This window comes from Bos indicus x Bos taurus, chromosome 2 (genome assembly GCF_003369695.1).
Source record: "Bos indicus x Bos taurus breed Angus x Brahman F1 hybrid chromosome 2, Bos_hybrid_MaternalHap_v2.0, whole genome shotgun sequence".
NCBI lineage: Eukaryota > Metazoa > Chordata > Mammalia > Artiodactyla > Bovidae > Bos > Bos indicus x Bos taurus.
The window spans coordinates 36384610-36411615 of NC_040077.1; the positions used below are offsets into that span (position 1 = coordinate 36384610).

The 27006-nt window shown below is 37.9% G+C and overlaps 1 protein-coding gene across 2 annotated transcripts in view; it reads left to right on the plus strand.

Annotated features, from left to right (window-relative positions):
• The window catches only part of LOC113903541 (CD302 antigen), a 124446-nt gene that overhangs the window by 65875 nt on the left and 31565 nt on the right, over positions 1-27006 (plus strand). The window contains exons 26-35 of one of the 2 annotated variants that reach the window (XM_027559858.1): positions 5740-5905; positions 7341-7508; positions 8724-8840; positions 10630-10824; positions 13108-13334; positions 14851-15019; positions 17196-17345; positions 20084-20206; positions 21441-21608; positions 23826-25505. In XM_027559858.1, coding sequence (XP_027415659.1) covers positions 5740-5905; positions 7341-7508; positions 8724-8840; positions 10630-10824; positions 13108-13334; positions 14851-15019; positions 17196-17345; positions 20084-20206; positions 21441-21608; positions 23826-24004 — 1662 coding nt within the window. In that variant the 3' untranslated portion in view covers positions 24005-25505. Of the gene's footprint in view, positions 1-5739; positions 5906-7340; positions 7509-8723; positions 8841-10629; positions 10825-13107; positions 13335-14850; positions 15020-17195; positions 17346-20083; positions 20207-21440; positions 21609-23825; positions 25506-27006 lie in introns of those variants that run through there. The other variant, XM_027559875.1, reaches the window with a different exon arrangement.

Below are 27006 nucleotides of genomic sequence, written 5' to 3' on the forward strand. Positions count from 1 at the left end.
ACATATAGCATGAACAGGAATATTTATGCTCCTAAATCTTTTGGCTAAAATTAATAGGGAATTGTCTTTAAAATAGAGCTCTATTATTTCTGTCAGCATCGTAGTCCTTTTTTGCCTCTTTTCTGAGCCTTCTTTGTAATGATTTGATGCTTTGCCTGATGAAATGAATTTAAAGTTAATATCTAGGGCTGGTATATAAGGCTGCATATGTTGTCTATTGATAGGGGTGCCATTTTCAAAGATGGTAATGTGAACTTTGCTTCCTGCATCTGTGCAGCGAGTGACCCATAAAGCCCAGTTAGATAAGTGTCACCTAAACCAGTATTCCTAATCCACTCTTAGAGAGAAGTTAATCGGGAGAGTAGGAGAGAAGCATCCATGGCATTGTGAAGCAAACCTGAGGCATGGAGGCTGTAGGATAACCCTCAGTGTACCAAGATGGTTTTAGGGTTGTCTGGAGAAAAAATAATGAAAGACGATTCAATCCTTGCACAAACCCCAAGTTGAACTGAAGAGTGGATGAAAAACTTAAACTCAGAAGTGAACATAATCTTTGACAAACTTTAAATTTATTACCACCAGCATTTTTCAGAAGCTCAATTAAAAAAAAAAAAAAAACAGTACTTAGAAACTGCTTGAAGAATCAGTTCAGTTCAGTCACTCAGTCATGTCCAACTCTTTGCAACCCATGAACTACAGCACGCCAGGCCTCCCTGTCCGTCACCAACTCCCAGAGTCCACCCAGACTCATGTGCATCGAGTCGGTGATGCCATCCATCCATCTCATCCTCTGTTGTCCCCTTCTCCTCCTGCCCCCAATCCCTCCCAGCATTAGGGTCTTTTCCAATGAGTCAACTCTTCGCATGAGGTGGCCAAAGTATTGGAGTTTCAGCCTCAGCATCAGTCCTTCCAGTGAACACCCAGGACTGATCTCCTTTAGGATGGACTGGTTGGATCTCCTTGCAGTCCAAGGGACTCTCAAGAGTCTTCTCCAACACCACAGTTCAAAAGCATCAATTCTTCGGCGCTCAGCTTTCTTCACAATCCAACTCTCACATCCATACATGACCACTGGAAAAACCATAGCCTTGACTAGACGAATAGTTTCTCCAAAACTCTGGATTTTAAAATATACCCTTAGTTCAAGCCAGATTGTCAGCTTGAACAGCTTCCCTAGACTTCACAGTATCAGTTCCTTCATAGCATTGCTTTTACTTCCTTTCTCTTTCATGTTTGGCATTATGTGAAACGCATCACTGTGTCTCTTGTGAAGCTGGTAATCAGTTATTACATTTCCTAGTTTTAATCACATTAAACCTTTTAAAAGAAAAGCAGTGTTGTCACTGGAGAAAAATTGTAAAGTTAGAATAAATTTAAAAAATAAAATTGAAATCACCTGTAATCCCCAGTATCTAGTGATAAACCGATTTAAATGTTTAGTATATATCCTTCAGGTTATTTTTCTGTGCACATGTATTTATTTTTAAGACAGTTGGTATCATACAGTTTTGTAACTTTTTTCTCCCACTTGATGATTTTGGTCTTCTTTCTTATTCTGTTTTCAATCTTCACCTCTTTTTCTCTTTTCCCTTTTGCTCTTCAACATATTTTATGTAGCTATTTATTATATATTTTCATAAACTGCCTTAAATCTTTGGCACATGGCAGGATATAAAGAAATGAAAGTTTATACTAAAAACAGTGGGAGGTTTTGAAAGATTCTAAGCATGGTAGTAACAACATCGGATTTTGACTTGACAAAAATTATGCTGTGGAGAAGCTGGGGAAGGAAGTGAGAAGTCCTGAGACAGAAGACCAGTTAGAGTTTCTTGTAGACATCAGTGCAGGAAATGATGATGGTCTGGACTGAGGCGTGTTTACACTGTCTGCAGCACAGCAGTTGCAGGTTATAGGAAGTCCGGAGTGTGACTGTGACAGCAGGTCACTAGTACATTGAAGTGAAAGTCTAGAAGAGGAAGTCAAGAAGGTTTGGGAACAGGGTGAGTCAACCACATGAACACAGAACTCCCTAAGTTAGAGGTAAGACCAGGAGGACAGAGCAAGACATGGGGCGTCTCCTTAGTGAATGTCAGAGATGGGCAGGGGGCCAAGACCTCAGTGAATGTCAGAGAGAAGCAAGGACTCTGGGCGGTTGCAGTGATAAGGGCATAAACCTCAAAGGAAATTACTAAAGTAGATAAAAATACCCATGACCTCATTCTCATGGCTCTGTGGTATCTGAGATTAAGAAAAGCAAATAGCCTTCCCTTGTGGGTGCTGAAAGGAACTTGCTCTGTTAGAAAAGACAGGTTTTAATTAAGATCCATCAAGGTCTAGAATTCAGTGAAGAGATATTTACAGTCTTAGTAAACAGACTTAGTGTTCAAAAAAGAGATGGAGGGAATGGGATGGCTTATCTACAAGGAAGTTCCAAAGGTCCAAGGACCTGGGTTAGTTGGGAGTGTAGCAAGGGAGAAGGAATCCAGGGTAATACCCAGTACTGGCAACATCACAGGGACAAAGGGCCACATTTGAGGCCACTTGGTTTAGAAATTAACTGGCTACAACTTTACAACTGGAATGCTCAGTTCAGATCAGTTTAATCGCTCAGTTGTGTCCAACTCTTTGCCATCCCATGGACTACAGCACGCCAGGCCTCCCTGTCCATTGCCAACTCCTGGAGTTTACTCAAACTCATGTCCATTGAGTCATTGATGCCATCCAACCATCTCGTCCTCTGTCATCCCCTTCTCCTCCTGCCTTCAATCTTTTCCACATCAGAGTCTTTTCAAATGAGTCAGTTCTTCACATCAGGTGGCCAAAGTACTGGAGTTTCAGCTTCAGCATCAGTCCTTCCAATGAATGTTCAGGACTGATTTCCTCTAGGATGGACTGGTTGGATCTCCTTGCAGTCCAAGAGACTCTCAAGAGTCTCCTCCAACACCACCATTCAAAATCATCAGTTATTCAGCACTCAGCTTTCTTTATAGTCTAACTATCACATCCATACATGACTACTGGAAGAACCATAGCCTTGACTAGTGGATCTTTATTGGTAAAGTAAGTCTCTGCTTTTTAATATGCTTTCTAGGTTGGTCATAACTTTTCTTCCAAGGAGTAAGCATCTTTTAATTTCATGGCTGCAGTCACCATCTGCAGTGATTTTGGAGCCCAAAAAAATAAAGTCTGTCATTGTTTCCATTGTTTCCCCATCTATTTGCCATGAAGTGATGGGACCAGATGCCAGGGATCTTAGTTTTCTGAATGTTGAGTTTTAAGCCAACTTTTTCACTCTCCTCTTTCACTTTCATCAAGAGGCTCTTTAGTTCTTCTTCACTTTCTGCCATAAGAGTGGTGTCATCTGCATATCTGAGGTTATTGATATTTCTCCCGGCAATCTTGATTCCAGCTTGTGTTTCTTCCAGTCCAGCATTTCTCATGATGTACTCTGCATATAAGATACAGCCTTGACGTAACTCCTTTTCCTATTTGGAACCAGTCTGTTGTTCCATGTCCAGTTCTAACCGTTGCTTCTTGACTGCATACTATTTCTCAACAGGCAGGTCAGGTGGACTGGTATGCCCATCTCTTTCAGAATTTTTCACAGTTTGTTGTGGTCCACACAGTCAAAGGCTTTGGCATAGTCAATGAAGAAGAAGTAGATGTTTTTCTGAAACTCTCTTGCTTTTTCAATGGTCCAGCAAATGTTGGCAATTTGATCTCTGGTTCCTCTGCCTTTTCTAAATCCAGCTTGAACATCTGGAAGTTCACAGTTCATGTACTATTGAACCCTGGCTTGGAGAATTTTGAGCATTACTTTACTAGCATGTGAGATGAGTGCAATTGCGCATTAGGTTGAGTATTCTTTGGCATTGCCTTTCTTTGGGATTGGAATGAAAACTGACCTTTTCCAGTCTTGTGGCCACTGCTGAATTTTCCAAATTTGCTGGCATATTGAATGTAGCACTTTCACAGCATCATCTTTTAGGAATGCTGGTGGAGAACAATTCTGGATGAAATAGTTGGTGGTGTTGAGGTTTGACTGCCTTTGCTATTTTTCATTCACTAAGGGGACTGTATGTGGCCTTTGCCCAATGTTCCGCTTAAGCCAGTAATGCTAAATTGCCATGGGCTTCAGGAAAGCATGCCTCAGTGGGTCAGTGTGTAAGGCCTGGTGCCCTGGCAGCACCACAGGAGAGCTCAGGCAGGCCTATACTTCACAACCCATCACCTGCACATCTGTAGCTACCTTGAAAGCGTCTCTCAAGACAGGTGGTCATGCTTTTATCAGGATGCAAAGATAGATGTTCACAGATTTCTAGCACACAATAGAATGTACTGAATAAGGAAGTTTCTCTTCAAAGACAAGTGTGAAAACAGTGGTATGAGATCCACAGGGCCTGAGAGTTTAAAAAGGAGCTAACAGGGGTTGGGGGCAGGAGGAAAAGGGGACGACAGAGGATGAGATGGCTGGATGGCATCACTGACTGGATGGACGTGAGTCTGAGTGAACTCTGGAAGTTGGTGATGGACAGGGAGGCCTGACATGCTGCGATTCATGGGATCACAAAGAGTCAGACATGACTGAGCGACTGAACTGAACTGAACTGAACACCCATGTAGCTCTTATTGTGTGCCAGCTAGCCACTGATTTATGTGTCTTACACGTTACCCCATTGATTCTAACCCATGAGATTAAGTGTCACATCCATTTAATAGAAGAGGGGATGGAAATGTGGCAAGGTGAGGCAATGGCACCCCACTCCAGTACTTTTGCCTAGAAAATCCCATGGACAGAGGAGCCTGGTAGGCTGCAGTCCATGGGGTCGCTAGAGTCTGACACGACTGAGCAACTTCACTTTCACTTTTCACTTTCATGCATTGGAGAAGGAAATTGGCAACCCACTCCAGTGTTCTTGCCTGGAGAATCCTGGGTACGTGGGAGCCTGGTGGGCTGCCGTCTCTGGGGTCGCACAGAGTTGGACACGACTGAAGCGACTTAGCAGCAGCAGCAGCAATATCACAATCAAAAGCTGACAAATGACTGAACCAGAATTCAAAACTAGTATGCTTAGCTCCAAACCCATGTTCTTTCCACTACTACATATTATCTCTAAGTTAATCAGCACTCACAGTGGTCCTCACTCCATTTTAACTCTCTGATTTCCAACAACCAATGGTTCTAATTATGTGTGAGGCAGCAAAGTATAATGGTTTAGACCATGGACTCCAGGGTCTAATGGCCTGGATTTGAATCCCAGCTCACTATGGTTTTACACTCTGTGTGATGGTACATGACTTCAGTTTCCTCAACTATAAAATGGATATATGATAGTACCTGGGTGCCTTATATGGTTGTTGTAAGAATTATATAATATTTGCAAAGTACTTAAAACCATGCCTGATTGTAGTAAGTGCTTTGTAAATATGTGCTAAATATAAGGTAAAATTAAAAGTCACGCTCAGTCGTGTCCAACTCTTTGTGACCCTGTGGACTGTAGCCCATTAGGTTCCTCTGTCTATGGAATTCTCCAGGCAAGAATACTGGAGTGGGTAGCCATTCCCTTCTCCAGGGGATATTCCCTACCCAGGGATCAAACCCAGGAGTCCTGCATTGCAGGAGGATTCTTTACTGTCTAAGCCACCAGGGAAGCCCTTAGATCGACCACAAGGGTCAAAATCAAACCATAGGGACAAGATGAAGGATTGTCACTTAAAATATATTTCTCCACCTTCCAGGATGAACTCAATTTTGGTTGGTCAGATGGGAAACATCTTCAATTTAGTCGCTGGGCTGAAAATAACGAACAACTTGAAGACTGTGTAGTATTAGACACTGATGGATTCTGGAAAACATCTGATTGCGATAATAATCAACCAGGCGCTATTTGCTATTATTCAGGAAGTATGCTAATTTCAAGTATTTTAATTCTTTAATTGTTATCAGTCTTATGAGTAGTGGAATTTGGGGGAAATGGATTTGAAATCTTGTTTTAAAATTATAAAGCAATTATAAACTTGTCCTTTTTACAACAAAATTTATTGTGAAAATTTGTAATCAAGAATCATTAAATGTTAAATATTTTGTCATTAACTTGTTATTTTAGATATATTTTATCTTTATTTCCGTCAACAGATGATAGTAATTGACCTTTGAGTTTAAAGTCCTTGTTAGCCTCATTTTGTGTACCTTTTTGTTTATGTTCTTATGGAAAACTTACATCTGTGGGCATTCTTTTGCAATTCTTTTCAATACTTCACATTTGTTTTATGAGTCACCGCTAAGATTTATTTGGTTGCGAGTAACAGTAATGAGCTCACTTCAGAGAAACTTAGATCTTCAGAAACGGGGATGGGGATAGAGCTGCACCTTCGAGGAAAACGGGTCCGTAAGCCAGAGGTCTTCCACCTCTCTGTTCTGTTTCTGTCTGTGGATCTGCACTCTTATCTTTATATACTTCCTGCTTCTCTGCACATGGTGAAACATGGCAGCTCTGCAGCTTTCGATTTTAGCCAGAACTGGAGGTGAATTGACTGAACTGAATCCCACTTTTCATATCTGTAGAGAGAATCTGATAGACTCAGCTGAGTCAGATATGCAGTCTCTAGCCCAGTCAGAGGAAAGTGGTTTTACAACTTTTAGGGGCCCACACTTGTGGGTTTGTGGTTAGAAAAAAAGACTAATTCACAAAGGGAGTTGCCGTGAGCTGGGAGAAATACTGTACTGAATGGTCTCTACCACATATTGAATCAGTTTGATTGGCTTTGAGTAGAGCATATCCTTATTTGCATCTTTTTTAATGTATAGCCTTTTCATAAAATGAAAAAAAAAAGCTGAATTTAGATTTTCTAGGTGTCAGATTTTAAATTATTTCTATTTGCTTTGGTTAGAGCAATAACTTGTTTAGAACATCACATATTTCATAAATATTTCTTTAAAATTAGAGAAGATGTCATTAACCAGAAAACTGAAGGTGAATTCCCAAAGTTATATTTAGGTACTTATTATTATGTTTGTATTGTTTCTCTGAAGTGGCCCCTTGTATTTGAAGTCTGGCAATGCAGGAACACAGAAACTGCATTTAACCTAATAACACTTCATTATCCATATTATTCTACTCATTCCACATCAGGGGAAAGAAAATTGTATTAAATAATTTCTTTCCTACAGAAAGCCAGTTAAGAGGTCACATTTTATTCAAGCATAAACAGAACAAGCATCGCCAAGTTATTATTTCTTGGCTTCCTGAATATTTCCTACAAATCAAGTCTAATTACTATGAACATGATTTAATATTTATATATGTAATTAGAATTCTTACCATTAATTCTTTTTCTAGATGAGACTAAGAAAGAGGTCAAACCAGTTGCCAGTTTTCAGTGTCCATCTCCTGTTCTAAGCACTCCATGGATACCATTTCAGAACTCTTGCTACAATTTCTTGATAACAGAAAATAGATACAGAGTGCCAACACAAGATGAGGTTCATTCTAAGTGCAAGACACTGAGTAAGTATGCTATATAGCCATTGTATGTTGCATCACGCTCTTAAAACTAACCAAACTCGCCTGAGTGTATTATAAATATTTCTAATTAGCAGTAGTAACTAGAACTCAAAAATACCCATCTCCTCATTTCTTCATTGTCAATGACAAAGTATTAAAATTTGTGTTTAGTGAGAATGGTAACAGTATAGGAGTTCCTCCATTTTTAACCTGTCCATTCGAGAACTAGTGTGTCTTTCCGTGTATAAACAAAGTGGATTCTACTTACAAGGGAAAAGAAATGACACTGAGACTAGAGAATGGGATGTTAAATCAACTTAGGCTGTGGGCAAAGAGAAAATAGGTCAGTCTGAGTGGTTGAAAGCTTAGACAAGTTGTAAAGAAGCACCTCTGCTTAAAAGAAATACATATTTCATACTTTTAGCTCTCAAGGTTATCCAGATATTTCGTATGAGATCGACTGAGGATTTATGACTTTTTAACAGTGGACCCATCAACTTTGTAGAAAATTCGTATGGAAGATATCAGACCATTATTCCCCAAAGTGTGCTCTGTGGAACACTACTTTTAAGAGGTGTTCTATTAAAAAAAAAAAAAAAAGATTCTTAGTAAAAGAACAAGGATGAGAAATTTCACACATCTTTGTTTCCTGTTAAAACATTATCAAATATACATTAGCATGTACTTTGAGAAATACTGGCATGAATGAAGTAGTTTAACTTTGGTTAACCAATGTTTGTAAAGCTCTTTTCAATGTAACTCTTTTCTGAGGAACCCCTGAGGAACACACTTTGGGAAATATTAAACTTTTAAAGCCTTCCTATAAAACAGTGATCTCTAAGAAAAAGGAAGATTTTTTACTTTTAGCCCATTCAAGAGGTTTTATTTGTTACAATCTTTGACATTGTATCATGAATATATATGGATTTATACCAACTCAAAATAAGCCTTGTGAGGAAAAGCAAATCAGTGTTTCAAATTCTCTACTCAACTTCTAGTTTTCCACTATTCTATGAGACCAAATTTAAGATCAAAATGTTTGAAAACTTCTCAACCTATTCATTGTAGTAACAAGATGGTTTTCATTTATATCTCTTACTTATTTTCTACTGTTGTTTGTTTTGAAGTGTATTAAGCTGGGAAGTAAAAATTGCTAAATTATCAAACAAAGTGTTCTAAATAATTATTTAAATTATTGGCTATTTTTTTATTTAACAGATCCAAAATCACATATTCTGAGTATTCGAGATGAAAAAGAGAACAACTTTGTTCTTGAGCAGCTTCTACATTACAATTACATGGCTTCATGGGTCATATTAGGTATAACTTATGAAAGTAAGTTGTAAATCTACTGGTTTTTTTTCTATATTCATAGTTTATTATGAACTACTTGTTTATCACACTGTGATTATATCAACATACAAAATTATAATTATGAACTTAGCATAACTTACACAGATACCAAGACAGGTTTTGTGTCTCTGCCCTGCCACTAAAATACCTTTCCCACCAAGCTTGGAGTTTAATGGTGGAAAATTATTTCCTTTTTCCACTCTCCCTCCTAGCAGTACAAGACTAACTAAAAATGACTGCACTCCCACATAAATGTCTAATACTTACTTTATATTTCTAGGTGTATGACCTGAGTGAGAATAGAAATACACTTCTAACGTTGCATTTTTGGGTTTATATCATTGGCTTGGGGTATACATTAGAAAAAGGAGACACATAGTCTGTCAATGGACTAGAATATTTGAGATTGTAAGTGCTACAAACCCAAGATATAATTGCTATGAAACTTTTTAAAAAACACAGACTCTAGTAATAGAAGTAAGACCAATTTAGAAAGATACTCATTAAGAGGTATCCTAAAAATCATAAAGTTTTGAAATTAGGAAAAAATCACTCTTTGGGCACAAAGCCTCAAAAACATACATTTACCCAAAGAGGGGGCTGAATGAGAGGCACAGGACAGTGATAGCTAGAGGTAGGGTAGACAAAGAAGCTAAATTACTCAAATCTGGCCATTTTAAAAATAGTCTGCTCTTTGCTATCTAACCTGTCTCTTTCTAAAAATTACTGAAGATTTTCTTGCAGATGAGTTAACAAAAATTAAGCTATCAAGCAATGACTAAGGCTTGGGTTGCCAGCTGAAGATAAGTTCATCATGATAGTATTTAGTTGCCCATCTTTTTTCTAATGATGCTTGAATACTCAGATTTGAGGATGGGAAAAAATGGAGAGGAACTAGGTAGAAACTTCCCAGTGAAGAAAAGTGAAAGTGTTAGTTGTCAGTCCAACTATTTGCGACCCCATGGCCTGTCGTCCTCCAGGCTCCTGTGTCCATGGGACTCTCCACACAAGAATTCTAGCTTTACCTGAAAGTGACTGAGGAAACAGTGATCCTGTGTGGAGCAGCAGAAACTAGACCCAGGATATAGTTAAGAGATTTCAATTGTACCCTCTGCTGTGCTTTCTTAGTTATATCATCAGAAACAACTGAGGACTTCCCTGGTGGTCCAGGGATTAAGAATCTACCTGCCAATAGAGGAGACATGGGTTTGATCCCTGGTCCAGGAAGATCCCACATGCCGTGGAGCATCTAGGCCCGTGTGCCAGAGCTACTGAGCCCATGCGCCTAGAGCCAGAGAAGCCACTGCAGTGAGCAGCCCATGCATAGCAATTAGAGAGTAGCCCCCATTCACCTCACTGCAACCGAAAAAATCAGTTGACATAAATTGTGCATAGTTTAAGTCCAGTTTTCTACCACTAGTTTTATAACATGTTAATTTTTTAAATAGTTATGTTAATTTTCATCACAATTAAACATATATGTAGAAAAAATGAATATTGGATGAAGTAACAACAAAATGTTAAATTATTTCAGGATGATAGAATTGTAAGTAAATTTTAGTTTTAATATTTATAATTTGTACTTTCTATGTTGAAAATAAGCATTGTTTACTGTTAAAATTGGAAGCTATTTTAGAGAAACACATAAGTATACAACCTTTAGAATGTTGGGGAAAAAGAAAATTACTTGAGTTTGAGATATTAACCTCGTAACTGTAATTCAAGTCTTAATTTAATCTTTAAGCATAGAAAAAAAATGTTTCTTTTCTAGATAATTCTCTTAGGTGGTCTGATAAGACCACGCTGTCATATACACACTGGAGATCAGGAAGACCAGCTATAAAAGATGGCAAGTTTATTGCTGGCTTGAGTACTGATGGCTTCTGGGATATTCAAACCTTTAATGTTGTTGGAGACTTACTATACTTTCACCAGCACAGCATTCTGGCTTGTAAAATTGAAATGGGTAAGTATGCTAAGGCAGAGTTTCTACTCCAGCGAAAGAGAATGCAAAGCCATTAGCTCCATTAGTGGGCATTATGCAATTGAACTTTTTGAGTAGCTCCCCTGTATTCAGTATCATGAGAAGCACTACGGAGGTTTTAGAGGAAGGAACACACACTCCCTGTTGTCATGGTCTTGATCTCAAGGATTAAAATGAATGCAGTTGGGAAAACAGCGTTAAATGTTTATTATTGTTTTATGTAGGTTAGTCTTAGGTTATTTAGTATGTACAGGCTTAAATTTGTTGAGAAATCAAAAGACACCAGTGAAAACAGATATAATGAAAATTAAGAATGCATTGAGGAGAAGGGGAAAAACTTGTTTGGGCCTTGAAAGATGGATAAAATTTCTATGCATAAGAAAGTGTATGTAGGTAGTTTTGACAGTCTAGGCTAAAAATGAATGTTTCTCAAGTTTGCCTAATTCCTTAAATAAGTCTATTTTTTAATGTATATCGGGTTTAAATTTTTTACAGCTTAAAAACTGTTATTATGGCCATTCTGCTCTAAGCCCTCTGCTAGGAGCCCATCACAGTCACATCTGGGCCCACCTTTTCCCTTCATACTCCTGGAGAATAACTTTCGGATATACCACTTCTATCAACAATCTCCAGGAATTCCCTACTATCAGTTATTTTGAGTTCCTGTAAGCCTTTGAGACTTTTTAGAAACCAGTGTCTCTTCTAAATTTCTAGGCTTCCTCCCAGTCTCCATTTTTCCCACCGTTTTTGGTTCGAAGAAGATCTTTTCCTGCCAGGCTGATCTCTTAATTGTCCATGTACAGTGTATACCCTTTCTTACTTGTACCTTTAATTATGGGTTTTTTTCCTGCCATGATGTCTTCTACCTTCTTTCTTTTTTTTTTTTTTTAAATAAAACTTTCATTTTAGAATAGTTTTAGATTTATAGAAAAGTTGCAAAGATAGTACAGAGAGTTCCCATATACACCATAACCTGTTTTCCCTGTTGTTGACATCTGTCTTAAGTATGGGACATTTGTTACAACAAATAAACCAATATTGGTAGATTATTATTACCTAAAGTCTATATATTGTTCAGACTTCCTTAGTTTTTACTTCATGTTATTTTTGTGTTCAGGAGTCCATCCAGTATACTACATTACACTTGGTCATCATGTTCACTTAGGTTCTTCTTGGCTATGATAGTTTTTCAGATTTTTGCTTTTCTTGACAATTTTGAGAAGCACTGGTCATGTGATTTGTAGACTGTCCCTCAGTTTGGGTTGGCTGATCTTTTTCTCATGGTTAAACTGGAGTTATGGGTTTGGGGTTTAGGGAAAAAGCCAAAGAGGTAAAATGTCATTCTCATCACGTCCTATGAAGGATATATGCTGTCAACGTAACTTATTACTTGTCACTGTGGATTTTGACCTTGATCACCGGGGTCAAGGTAATGTTTGTTAGCTTCCTTCACTACAGAGTTGCTCTTCTTCCCACCTCCCATAGCGTACTCTTTGTAAGGAAGTTACCATACTCAGTCCTCACTGAGGGAATGGAGAGTTATTTTCTACCTTCCTGCAGTGGGGAGTATCTATATAAATAACTTGGAGTTCTACATAGGAGAGTTGTCTATTCTCTTCCATCTAAAAATTTATTTAGGCATTTATTCATATCAGTTTGGGCTCATGGTTATTTTTTTATACTTTGGGCTATAATAGACTATATTATTTTAATATTTTCCTTGATTTTTTCCAGATTTGGCTGCTGGAGCTCTTTAACATGGCTTCTGTTTCCCTTTGAAATACCCACATAATTGTGGTCTTGTTATTACCGTAGTTGATTGATTGTTTTTAGTTGGCTTTCTTGTTACCATATTTCTTTTTAGAACTAATTTCAGCTAACCAAAGTCTGGAGACCTAGTTTATTAAAAAGGTTTTCTGACTCCTAATCCAGATGAATCTTTCCTTTCCTAGTCAGTCACAAGTGTTCTAGTGGTTCATTGTTTTGCCCTCACTTCAGGTGCTAGTGTTTTCTGTGCCCAACTAATAGGTGAGCTCCTTAAATGAAAGACATTGTTTGTGCCTTTTTTTAATCACCCAGACAACTGTAATAGGTAAGAGCTTATTAAATAAGCTGTGGCGATAAGAAAAAGAAAGTATGCATTTGACCTTCTTATAGTCCAATTTTATTTAACTTTTGAAATGGTTGTATGTCCAATATTACCCAAATTATGTATTTTAAATAATTTAAATTTAATCACTAACACTTTTAATTTAAATATTATAGTTGACTACAAGGAAGAATATAATACTACTCTGCCACAGTTTATTCCATATGAAGATGGTATTTATAATGTTATTCAAAAAAAGGTAACATGGTATGGAGCATTAAATGCATGTTCTCAAAGTGGAGGTCATTTGGCAAGTGTTCATGACCAAAATGGCCAGCTTTTTCTGGAAGATATCGTAAAGCGTGACGGATTTCCACTATGGGTTGGGCTCTCAAGTCATGATGTAAGTCTTGTTTTGTTTTCCAGAAACTTTTCAAGTATATTCGAGGGTCGGAAATTTGAGCATAAAATATTAACTCAAAGTATAACATCAGATTAAGTCCTGGGATTGCATTCGCATACCATAGTGCTTTCTATCTTTTCACAATGTAGAACAGATAGAAAATTGTGTTTGTAGAGTACACCAGGGCAACTGGCCAGGACCGCAGCTGCCCTAGACACTGCCACGCCATCCTAAGGACTCAGTAGATTAGTATCTCATCAACACCACTGTAACCTATTTGGGATAGACCAGTTGGAGAGCTGGTAAAAAGGGAATGGCTTAGGATCAGAAAAATCTGATTTCCAATATGAGTGGCAGGTCTTCTATCTACATATTGGGTGACCACAAGCAAGTTATTATACCTTTGCAAGCTTATTTCCTTATCTGTCAAATGGGGGTGATGATATGTTCCTTAATAGAGGATTATTAGCACAAAATTTGTATTGGGATGAGAATGGATACATGTATACGTATGGCTGAGTCCCTTTATTGTTCACCTGAAACTGTCACAACATTGTTAATTGACTCTGCTGCTGCTAAGTCGCTTCAGTCGTGTCAGACCCTGTGCGACCCCATAGATGGCAGCCCACCAGGCTCCGCTGTCCCTGGGATTCTCCAGGCAAGAACACTGGAGTGGCTTGCCATTTCCTTCTCCAGTTAATTGACTATACCCCAATACAAAATAAAAGTTAAAAAAAATTATATAAAGTGCCAAGTAAAACTCTTAACTACATCTAAAATATAGATGTATATTTTCTCCCCACTTCCCCCTAGAAATTGACACTATTTGAAAGTAATCTGCTGGTAAACATGCCTTTTGTGCCACTATTTGAATCCTATTAAGTAGTATACATATATAAATGTACTGATAATGATATCTAGTATACAAAAAAACAGTCTGTTGAGATTAGAATGGAGGCCTAATCTAAATAAAGTGGGAAAAGTAAAAGGATGGCAAATTATGATTAAAGAATGAAGGACAAATCAAAAGTAATCTTCCTATATGAATTTCTTGGGAACTATTTTTCTCTTCCAGCCTCTTGCTGCTTGATAACTTCTGTAATATGAAAAAAATCAAGCCAAGGACACAAACCACAAAGCTATAAAACATAAAAAACAATATTTAGAGTAATATGAAGATTGGGATTGTAAACCTGTAATTGTGACAAATGGAAGCCATTTCCATGTCATATAATTTCTAGTGTTATATAAACTCATCCTTAAAAAATGAAATCTAGAGATAGAGTGTAGTAACACTATCTCTAAAGTCCTATTTAAATTATATGCCAGAGCAAATGTCTCAAATCACTGCATCAAAAGTAAATCCCTGGTTTTACAAATATGTTCAGGTCTGTAGTACTTATAAGCAAATAATTAACACTACATTCCTATATTTATGAAAGTATGCATGTTCATCTCAATGTTCTTTTGAAGTCATACATATGAATTCAGATTATCACTATTATTCTTAATACAGGGAAGTGAATCAAGTTTTGAATGGTCTGATGGCAGTGCCTTTGACTATATTCCATGGAAAGATAAAAAATCTGCTGGAAATTGTGTTGTCTTGGATCCAAAAGGAATTTGGAAGCATGAAAACTGCAAGTCTGTTAAGGATGGTGCTATTTGTTATAAACCTACAGAATGTAAGACTTGATTTCAAATAGCTGTATATTTACTAAAACATGACATTTGTTTTATGTACCTGATTAAATATGGAAAATAATTTTTATAGATATTAAATAAGGTTTATTCACAAATCCTAGCAAAATAATTTTGATACTTTGTGGAGAGAAACAAATATGATATGCCCATTCAAGGAATTTGTTCTCAAAGACTTTCAATTGTTCTGTTACTCAGTGAGTTTTACTCTAGAATTTGTGAATTTTAATTTCACAGTGAGATTCTCCTTTTTAAAAAACGGTTCCACAGGATATAGATTTGAGAAAAATCTTAGGTGATTTACCATATTAATGATTCTGAAAGTTTTTATAGAAAAGAATCTCTGTAGTAAAGAAATGTTCTGTGTAACTAAACATTCTCCAAATATTTCTACTATAGAAAGTAGAATGGTGATTGCTGCAGGGAAGAAAGAATGAGGTGTTATTATTTAATTGGAGCAGAGTTTCAGTTTTGCAAGATGAAACAGTTTGCAGGTGGATGGTGGTGATGATTGCTTAATAATGTGAATGTACTTCATGCCATTGAACTGTACAGTGAAAAATAGTTAAAATGGTAAATTTTACATAATGTATATTTTATCCCCTTTCAAACAAAATGGAATCTTCTTGACAGGAATGTAACAAACTTACCACGTGGCTGGCCCTTGCAAGGAAAAAAAAAATGTGAGAGTTGGAAGCAAAACTCCCTAAAGAACAGTAAGAAAAGAAAATATATGCTGTCTAAGACAGGCCATTTGCAGCTTGGACTAGAAACAAACAGACTTTGAAGATAAGGCATTTCCATATGTTCCCAGTGGATGAAGAATTGTTTTTAAAGCCAACCCATTCATAAAAGTACACTCATCCTAGCCATGCATTGGTGGCCAGTGTTCGGCATGTCTTGAATCTAAAGAAACACTCACCATTGCCTGTGCAGTGATAGAGTAGTCAGCAGTGTATTTTTTGTCAGGGATACTATTTTCCCAGTATGATAGAATCAAACACTTGTTAGTAGCATCTTCCTCCACCACAGCCTTAACAAAGAATTGTCACAAGTCTTACAGACTCCACAGGTTAATTTTTAGATGACTTTTGGTCACCTGCAGCTAGGAAACTTACCCAGGAGTAATCAATTTTCAAACTGAAGGAAGACTTAGAGCCCAAACTAGTGGCATTAGTGAAAAGTGTGGAGGCAGAAGCCAATCAAATAACTAGATTTCAAAAAAGATTGAGCCCGAGGGGAGAAACAGGATAGAGAAGCAGAGTAAGGAATGGGAAACCATCCTGAAGTCTCTCAGTGGAGAAGAAAGGGGCAGTAGTTATTCTTCTGGAATCATAGGGATCATAAATGAAAAGAATTCTACCAAACTGCAATGAGGAACAAAAGCAGGAAAGCCTTCAATCACTGAAGGACATGCAGACCATCCATAATGCGTAGAGAACAATGGTATGGGTTGCGACTGCTGGCCATACCAGATCAGATATTGATTCAGACAATCTGTACCTGGTCAACGGGATGTTGGCAATTTACTTTCCAGTTCTCATACTCTCCAGTTGGAATTAACAATGGTGTTAAGGGGGACAGGCTTCATTACACAGGCTTCTTGTGTTATACAGAACGACTGAAAATTAAACAGTTTACATGGAAACCAGGGGAATTATTCAGAGCTGAGAAGCCACACCTACTTTTTTTTTGGCTTGAGACAGATTTTTCAGTGCTGGTCTGTTGTGCTTTGTAAGCAAGTTACCAAGTTTTCAATGTGGGTATGATTTTTTTTTTTATGGCAAGGTAAAAGTAGGTCTTTGTGATCAATACAAAAAGGAATCCAAAGAAAGAAAGAATTTTAATTATTATTTCAAATTTGTTACAGGCCTACCCAGCCTTGTCTTTTCTTCTCGATTCTGTCTTTCCAGTTATTTTTACTTTAGTCTAAATTCATCTTAGAGAGTTAAGTACTTTCCTCTGTATTCTCAGTTTTTTAAAAAATGGTTTTCCAAAAAGCTAATGAGATTGCGTTCTCAGAGTGTGGGCTGTAGCCCCCTCTGATGTGTATTGAAGTTGAATGCCTCTTACCTACAGAAACCATGGCGTCAGTGAAATTTTAAAAGCCAGTCATATTTTTCTGTGCATTTTCACAGTTATGTCTAACACTTTTTACAGCTAAAGAGGTGTCCTCTTATACTTACTCATCAAGATGTCCAGGAGTAAAAGGGAACAAGTCACAGTGGGTTCAGTACAGGGACCACTGTTACACGTCCGACCAGGCATTGCACAGTTTCTCAGAAGCCAGACAGTTTTGTTCAAAGCTTGGTGAGTTAAAATGTGTTGATTTTCTTTTTCAATAATTTAGTCATTAGAATTTTTCTTAAGGAAACCTTTTAAAATAAATATTATATTTTTGAAAATCTTAGTGAAGCACTCACTAATTATAATAGCATTGCTGCTGCTGCTGCTAAGTCGCTTCAGTCGTGTCCGACTCTGCGCGACCCCATAGACGGCAGCCCACCTGGCTCCCCCATCCCTGGGATTCTCTAGGCAAGAACACTGGAGTGGGTTGCCATGTCCTTCTCCAGTGCATGAAAGTGAAAAGTAAAAGTGAAGTCGCTCAGTCGTGTCCGACTCTAGCGACCCCATGGACTGCAGCCTACCAGGCTCCTCCGTCCATGGGATTTTCCAGGCAAGAGTACTGGAGTGGGGTGCCATTGCCGTCTCCGATAATAGCATTATAACCTAATTACCCAGTGGTACAGAAATGTTTAAGTATTTTATTATATATGAACTCAATGGTATATTGGAACAGCCATTAAAAAATGATCAATATAAGAATAAGTAGATGGTATATAAAAGTAAGTGGGAAGAAGTAGAATAAAAAATTGCTAAATAAACTATTATGTGAAAATACTGACAAATGAAACCATTTTAAATATAGCTAGATATGCTCAGATGAAAGGATTAAGAAGCAGATTTTTTGTAAAGTTGATTAAGCAGTAAATACAAAATTGTAGATTTTTCATTACTTAGTCATTAATAAGTAAGTTTAACCTGACCAGGGTAACAAAGTCCAAGAAGCATGGGTTGTTCATTCTGCAAAACGGACCCGGGGCCCACATCTCTGAACACTATAGGGGACCGGACTTTTAATCTTCAGATTTAACTAAAATCAAAGAGCAGCCATGATTGACTCCCTCCCATGAGAATCTTAGACAGTAGTCAAACTGTGAAATAACTTCTAGGGAGACCACCTAGAGTATTTCAAAAACCTGCATCCTTGGGTAGCAATTTAGGCAGATGACATTTATCTTATTTATTTTGCTACCTTGTAGAGACACTTTACTGATTTAAAAATCTCCTTGTTACTGCTTAACTACATGATGGAAAGTTTTCTGTGAGATTAGTATTATAAAAGGTAAAGTGCCTGCACACTGTGTGATCTATAGAGGAGAAAATGCTTTCCTTTGCCCTTCTTTTAATACTTCACACCACGAAAGACATGCGTTAGTTCAAGTATGGATAAGCTTGTTTGGATTGAAGACTATTTGATTCCATTTTGGATTAGTTTCCAAGTCCAGGTATTATTTTATTTCTATCCCTTGCCTGATGCTGGTGATAGTACTATTATCTCTGTGGGTTTAAGGCAGCCTATCAAACTTGAGGAATACTCACTCATTCAATTCCATACTGTATTTTGGACAGTATACAATGGCATGACCATGTATCAGTTTAGTTCAGTTCAGTCGATCAGTCGTGTCCAACTCTTTGTGACCCCATGAATTGCAGCACGCCAGGCCTCCCTGTCCACCATCAACTCCAGGAGTTCACCCAAACTCATGTGCATCGAGTCGGTGATGCCATCGAGCCATCTCATCCTCTGTCGTCCCCTTCTCCTCCTGCCCCCAATCCCTCCCAGCATCAGAGTCTTTTCCAATGAGTCAACTCTTTGCTTGAGGTGGCCAAAATATTGGAGTTTCAGCCTTAGCATCAGTCCTTCCCGTGAACACCCAGGACTGATCTCCTTTGGAATGGACTGGTTGGATCTCCTTGCAGTCCAAGGGACTCTAAAGAGTCTTCTCCAACACCACAATTCAAAAGCATCAATTCTTTGGCACTCAGCTTTCTTCACAGTCCAACTCTCACATCCATACATGACCACTGGAAAAACCATAGCCTTGACTAGATGGACCTTTGTTGGCAAAGTAATATCTCTGCTTTTGAATATGCTGTCTAGGTTGGTCACAACCTTACTCCTTTCCTTCCAAGGAGTAAGCATCTTTTAATTTCATGGCTGCAATCACCATCTGCAGTGATTTTGGAGCCCCAAAAAACAAAGTCTGACACTGTTTCCACTGTTTCCCCATCTATTTCCCATAAAGTGATGGGACCAGATGCCTAAGATCATGACCATGTATACTTATGTATAAAATAATATTAAAAGGAAGGCTAATGCTCTCCAACATCTCAAATCTATTTGCTTTTATTTTCATTTTAGCAGAAGCACATTTAAAGTTAACTTACTATACAGAACTGGTTGTTGAGGAGAGAGTGTTGAAAATCTACAGGGGAACACAGATTTCTACCGTCACATACCCCACTTCTTATGACTAGCTGTTCATACAGGAAGATCTCACTGGTTAAGTAGTTCCAAGGCCCAGAAATATTACCGTGTAAACATTTTGAGGAAACATAAGATATGTATATATGCAAAGTTTCAATCTAGAAATATTTCTAACATTTTTGGAAGCTATTAACACTATACTTTTGTGTATTAATGCTGTACACTCTGTGTCAAGTTTGAATATCTTCATGATCGTTAATCTTGATTGTTGTTGTTCTATCACTAAGTCGTGTCCAACTCTTTGCAACCCCATGGACTGAAGCACACCAGGCTTCCCTGTCCTTCACTGTCTCCCAGAGTTTGCTCAAATTCGTGTCCACTGAGTCAGTGATGCCATACAACTTGCTCATCCTCTGTTGTCCCCTTCTCCTCCTGCCCTCAATCTTCCCTAGTTGGCATAAAGCTAATGGACTTAGGGTTTGTTTTCCTTCAACAGCCCATTCTGCAACTGTCGTTACCATAAAGGATGAAGATGAGAATAAATTTGTGAGCAGACTAATGAGGGAAAATAATAACATTACCATGAGAGTTTGGCTGGGATTATCTCAACTTTCTGCTGGTAAATATCTGTGTGTAGAGTGTACAAAGAGAGTTCTAACTTGTCCTGAATGCCAGGTCAGCCTCACTAAAGAATGTCAAGTGGTGGCTAACTCAAACACTTCTTGGTGATGAATAAGCTAGGTCTGCTGGTTTAGAGGCTTATACATTCCTAATGAATAAACGAATGAGTTATTAGTAATGATAAAACACTAATGAAATAGAAAATCAGGTTAAATCAACTGGAATTGTTTTAGAGGCGTAAGATACTTGGGTCAACAGGATTTTTTCTTTTCCTCTGGCGGTGTCTGTGTCCCACCAGGAGCCCATTGCTACTGTCCACAGCATTCCAGTGTCTAGCACTTGGTAGTGATAGCTTTTAGCTATTATTCAGAAAGTTCTCTTCTGGTTGTTTCCTTCCCTCTTGAAACATTTTTACTTTTTTTTTGGTAACCATAGAGTGAAAGTAAGTCTTAACGGTGATTTTTTTATTATATTACTTAAGAAAATTGCAGAGATTTGGTTCAAAAAGATTTGTGGAAGAATTTTTCAATAAGGAATAATAGATTGTTTCCATGCACTTAGAATTGATAAAGAATGAATTAAGAGTACACATTTGATAGAATAATAGAAAGTTGGCTTCACATTTTATACAGATTTGAATTCTAAATAATTGAAATAAATGTGAATTCCAAAATATTAAGTATGTGTCCAAAAGTGAATGAATTCTAAGTTGGCCATCTAAGGAAAGTATAAGTTGTGTTTATACTCTCACCACAAGGTGGTGCTCCATCAGCTGGGAACCAGAAGTGGAATCATGGTGGGGAGGACTTCTTGGACCCTGCATGACTCTTCCTCTCCCACCAGCACACTGTGAATGATTTTTAATGCGGGGAAGTCATGGGTGGGAAGCAAGGGACAACGGACACAGATCTTTAGAAATCTGCCCATCACACAGTAAATGTGCTTCATTTATAGCACCTATACTCTGTGTAGTGCTGTCTAATAGAACTTTCTACAAAGATGAAATTTTTTCTATGTCTGTGCTATCCAATGTAGTGGTCACTAACCATATGCGGCTGTTGAACACTTGAAATATGTCACGTGCAACTGATGGGCTGATTTTAATATTTTCACTTTCAATAAATTTCATTTTAAAAATAGTGGCACAGCACAGTTCTAAATAAATAAATTGTATGAACCATGTGCTTTTTACCTTAGTAATTTAGTTACAGTAAACAAACTTCTTCCTTTAGATCATTCTTGGAATTGGTTAGATGGATCAAAAGTGACATTTGTCAAATGGGCAAATAAAATTAAGAGTGGCAGTGGACAATGTAGCATTTTGTTAGCTTCAAATGAAACTTGGACGAAAGTTGAATGTTCACGTGGCTACGGAAGAGTTGTCTGCAAAGTTCCCTTGGGTAAGTATGTAACCTGTCCTTAAGGAACCTTTCTGAAGAATGGGTCAGGCAACAAATGTACGATTCAATTGTGTGCAAAGTTTTGTACTTTGTCCCAGAGTACTTAGTCCTTAGAGTATATCCAAACAAACCTGATTAAGTCATAAAGATTCTTTCCCTCAGAAAAATAAATTACAAATGACAGTAAATGCACAAGATGTCTAGGATTCCCAGAGGAAAGTACTGAACTGTCCAAACTTTGTATGCTGCTGCTGCTGCTAAGTCGCTTCAGTCGTGTCCGACTCTGTGCGACCCCATAGACAGCAGTCCACCAGGCTCCCCCATCCCTGGGATTCTCCAGGCAAGAACACTGGAGTGGGTTGCCATTTCCTTCTCCAATGCAGGAAAGTGAAAAGTGAAAGTGAAGTCGCTCAGTCGTGTCCGACCCTCAGCAACCCCATGGACTGCAGCCCACCAGGCTCCTCTGTCCATGGGATTTTCCAGGCAAGAGTACTGGAGTGGGATGCCATTGCCTTCTCCAAACTTTGTATAATTCTTTCCTAAGAAAAATGGGAGCTGCCAGAGTTTCAGGGAGGTCATTTCTTGAAAAATGTTAAAATGTATTTTATTCTATAGTTCAGAGATTAAAAGCTCTAAGGTCTAATTCTGCAGTTATTTCATTTCCTTTCTCCCCATTCCCATAAAATTCATAATAAGCAACAGTGCAAAACTGTATTTAGTTACAACGTCCTAAGTATCTATAGGAAATTGTACTTTGAACTTCTGTTTCATCATAATTGATACATAAATTAACCACAAAAATCTTATCTTAACAAGCTCTAAAATTTTCATGTTAACATTTTTAAAGATTAGCATAAAATGTCCATTTTGGTGCACAAATGTTAACTTAACTTTAACTTTAACTTTAGGTAATCAGTATCTACATATTTATGCATTGATTCAGTAAATATTTAGAGTATCTGTTTTATGTGCTGGGGTGCACCCATGAGCAAGACAGGTAAGATTCCTTTTCTCACAGAGCTTACAATCTATTGAAGACAGATAAGGAGTAACCAAGCAGGTCCATTTTTAAAAGAGAGGAAAATATCAAATAGTTATAAACTCTATGGTGCAATGGTAAAGAATCCTGGAGAAGGAAATGGCAACCCACTGCAGTATTCTTGCCTGGAGAATTCTATGGACAGAGAAGCCTGGCGGATTGGAGTCCCTGGGGTTGTACAGAGTTAGACACAACTGAGCAGGCACGTGAGCATGCACACACATGAACTGTATTGAGACTAGGGATTTAACTGCTCTAGATCAGGGGTGATCAGGGAAGACTTCTTAGAGCGGAGATATGGAAGCTGAAATCTGAAAGGCCAGCCAAGGCCTTTGGGGTCAGCAGAAGAGTCACACCAGGCAGAAGTACCAGTTGGAGTAGAGAGCCTAAGACAGAACATCTTGATGTGGGCTTAAGGAAGAAGTGGAAAGTAGACAGATGTCAGACAGGTAGGGCTTTGGAATCCTGAGTCAAGTGTTCAGGTTCTATACTTAGTGGAATAGAGAGCGAGTAGAAGATTTGGGGTGAGGGAGAAGTAGGGTTAGAATGGTATAAACCAAGAGTTCCATTTTGGCATTTTGAGCATCCATGTGGAGATGAGCTAGAATGTCTAGTGTGAAGTTGGACATATGAGAGAGAAGGAAAGTCAGCACAGAGATGATATTAAAGCCATGGGACACAATGACTCCATCTTGACAGCATGTAGATAGGGGCCTGGAACAGTGCTTAAAATTGAATAGTGAGGGACTCAGTGAGGTCATCCTAAAGGGTTAACGTCCTTTAAAGCAAATAACACTTTATTTGGCACTAGGTAAGTCAACCACAGACATTTACCAACCTTTAGCAATTTGCTGTCAAAGTAAGGTAATATACTGGGAATGAGGGTCTCAGAAGGATGATGGGAAGGGAATGTGAGAATAATGGTACCGCTCTAATTTCTTCGGAAGAAAATTGCTCTAGGAGTGAAGAGGATTTGAATGAAAACAGATAAATTGGATCAGAAAGCACTGAAGTGTTTGATGATGAGTTTGAATTCTGTGTTGACACTGTGAGACAATCAGCACTTACTGCATCTAATTTGTACAGTGTTCACATATGTGACACAAAGCCTAGTACATAAAATCAGTGACAATTGCTGTTCTGTTCTGTCTTCCACTGTCAAACCTTTCTCGGTCTAGGCCCTGATTACAGAGGAATAGGTATCGCATTTGCTGTGCTGAGTATCTTAGCTGTAACCTGCGGACTGATCTGGCTCTTCTTCCGAAGGAACCGTTGGCACTGGTTGGGCTTCTCTTCAGTTCGGTATCAACAAGGAGGGAATGAAGATGAAATTATGCTTCCTTCTTTCCATGACTAAACTCTTCTAGAGGTTTGCTAATTTGCACTGATGGTTTAGGAAAAATGAGCCATTTAAAATTTTCCCAATGTCAGTATTTACTGTTTCAATGTTGAGGTCTTAGGTACTCTTTTTGTTTAATTATAATGCTGGTATCTACAGTTACGCACAAAATGCCATGTTTATAACTACTTAATAGCATGAAAAGATACCAAAGTTGGAACTGAAGTCCAAATTGTTCATAGGGTAATGAGTTTAATGTGCATTTTCTCTGTAAGAATGTAGTTGGTAACTAGGATATGAATGGCATTTTAACAAAATGTCTTAGGAGATAAAATTGGCATTACTGGGTCACATATGTACATTTAATTTTAAGAACATCTAAGCCAAATGCAAAATTAGTACCTCTAGATAAAAACAAAACTGTAAATAATATCAACATTGTTTTAAATTAGTCATTTGTAGCATTTGGGGGAAATTATTGAACAATGAAACATGCAAACAGCAAAATTATGCCTCTTGGCAAGATTTTCTTATACTGTTCCAAAGATATTTCATACTAAAATTATTTAAATGCAATAATTTTGTTCTGTTCATAGTTTTTCAAAGGCTTTTAAAGATTTAGTGCTTAATGTTTTTATAGGTGTGGAAATATTTTTAGATTGATTAGATATCGCACTGTGTTTTTTGTTTTATATAAAACATATGTTTTCTTTTTAAAGGGAATCAGCTAAGGATGAGATTTTTTTGAAAATTTCACAGTTTATATATTTAATATAGTATGGCAACTTCTGACCAAGAAATTTTTATTCTTTGTTGCCTTTTTACATAAGAGATAGGAGGTCTGTGAAAATTGTGTATATTTGTAAAAATGAATTTTACAATGAAACTCTAAATCTTGTGATTACTACTAAAATATTTAAAATTGTGAATGATTTAGGAAACACGGTTTTATGGTTATTGTTTTGAATTTTACCACCTAGAATATAGTCTTAATAATAGCTTCTACTGGATATTGTGAATGTTTTATTCAGTGTTTAACTTATATTAACATATGTACTTTATTTTTGTAGAAAATCCACAGATTTATTTTAAAATTTAGTGTTTATATTATGATAATGTTGTAAATAACTTTCTAAGACATTTTAGTGGTCTAACACGCTGTAGTATGGTTGTCCTGAACTATTTTATACTGAATTTGTTAAATTCTCTTACTCTGTTATCTGTGCAGTTTTAGTTGTTAAGACTTTCTTCAATGAACTGAACAAATTTGATGCAACAAGTACAGGTATATATAGTTGTGATGCCATAATAAAATCATTTTCTTTTTTTTTTTTAAGTAAAACTATTGTTGATCTTACGTAAAAGTATTTGTTTTCCGTTTTGAAAAATAAGTCTCTAGATTGGGTTTTATTATGTTACGCATATAGCGTGACAAGAAAAAAGTGTCCAGCTATTGTAAAGCAAGGCATCAAGATCTTGTGTGCACTTTTAAAAGAATAAATATAATCATTTGTACATCTCTGAGTGTTTGATTTTAGGCTCCTTTTTGGATTCCTCTGACTCAGCGTTTCTTCTGACTTACTGGGTCAGCAGGGGTCCCACCTATAATACACTTGCTTCTCACTATGTTTGCCTCCCTCAGGAGATCCTGCGCACCGCCTCCCACCCCACGGCATTCATCAACCACTTCTAAGTCAGTAATTCAAATATCTAGTTTCAGGTTCATATTTCTAACTCCCACTGAACAATCTCTATGAAAGTCCTTCTTACCGTGACCAGAGCTGCCCATATTGTGTTCCCTTTCTCAGAAGAACTGAAGACAGCCTTTTCCAATCTTCCTAACTAATCCAACCCTCACATGTGGTCTGACAAAATTGATCTTTCAAAACAAGGCACCTAAAAAAACAGATGATCAGGTATAGAGGACAAGTTTAGAAGTGACCAGTAAATACCCGCTGACAGTATTCTCCCTTCCCCAGTCCTCCCTGCAGCTGTTTGCTGTAGTGTTGGAAACCCCAGTCTCGACTCGCTGCTGAGTTGATGCTAGGGAAAGCCAGGGTTTCTTTCTCTTTGGTTCATTTAATCCTAAAAGCCTCTTGGAGAAACAAAGACCTGATTACTCACTAACTCACCTAAAAAGACAAATTTTAACTATTAAGTTCAACAACTTTTTACCTAAAAAAACAAATTTCAACTATATCTCAAAGACTTTATTATTTTTAATTGGAGGATAATTGCTTTACAATGTTCTGTTTGTTTCTGCCATACAACAGTGTGAATCAGCCATAAGTATACATATGCCCCCTCCGTCTTGAACCTCCCTACCACTCCCCACTTCATCCCACCCCTCTAGATTGTCAAAGACATTTTTAAAAAAAACTAGACCTCATGATCTGTATAGTTCAGTTCAGGTGCTCAGTCGTGTCCGACTCTTTGCGACGCCATGAATCGAAGCACGCCAGGCCTCCCTGTCCATCACCAACTCTCGGAGTTCACTCAGACTCATGTCCATTGAGTTGGTGATGCCATCCAGCCATCTCATCCTCTGTTGTCCCCTTCTCCTCCTGCCCCCAATCCCTCCCAGCATTAGGGTCTTTTCCAATGAGTCAACTCTTCGTATGAGGTGGCCAAAGTATTGGAGTTTCAGCTTTAGCATCAGTCCTTCCAATGAACACCTAGGACTGATCTCCTTTGGAATGGACTGGTTGGATCTCCTTGCAGTCCAAGGGACTCTCAAGAGTCTTCTCCAACACCACAGTTCAAAAGCATCAATTCTTCGGTGCTCAGCTTTCTTCACAGTCCAACTCTCACATCCATACATGACTACTGGAAAAACTATCATAGCCTTGACTAGATGGACCTTTGTTGGCAAAGTAATGTCTCTGCTTTTGAATATGCTATCTAGGTTGGTCATAACTTTCCTTCCAAGGAGTAAGCGTCTTTTAATTTCATGGCTGCAGTCACCATCTGCAGTGATTTTGGAGCCCCAAAAAATAGTCTGACACTGTTTCCACTGTTTC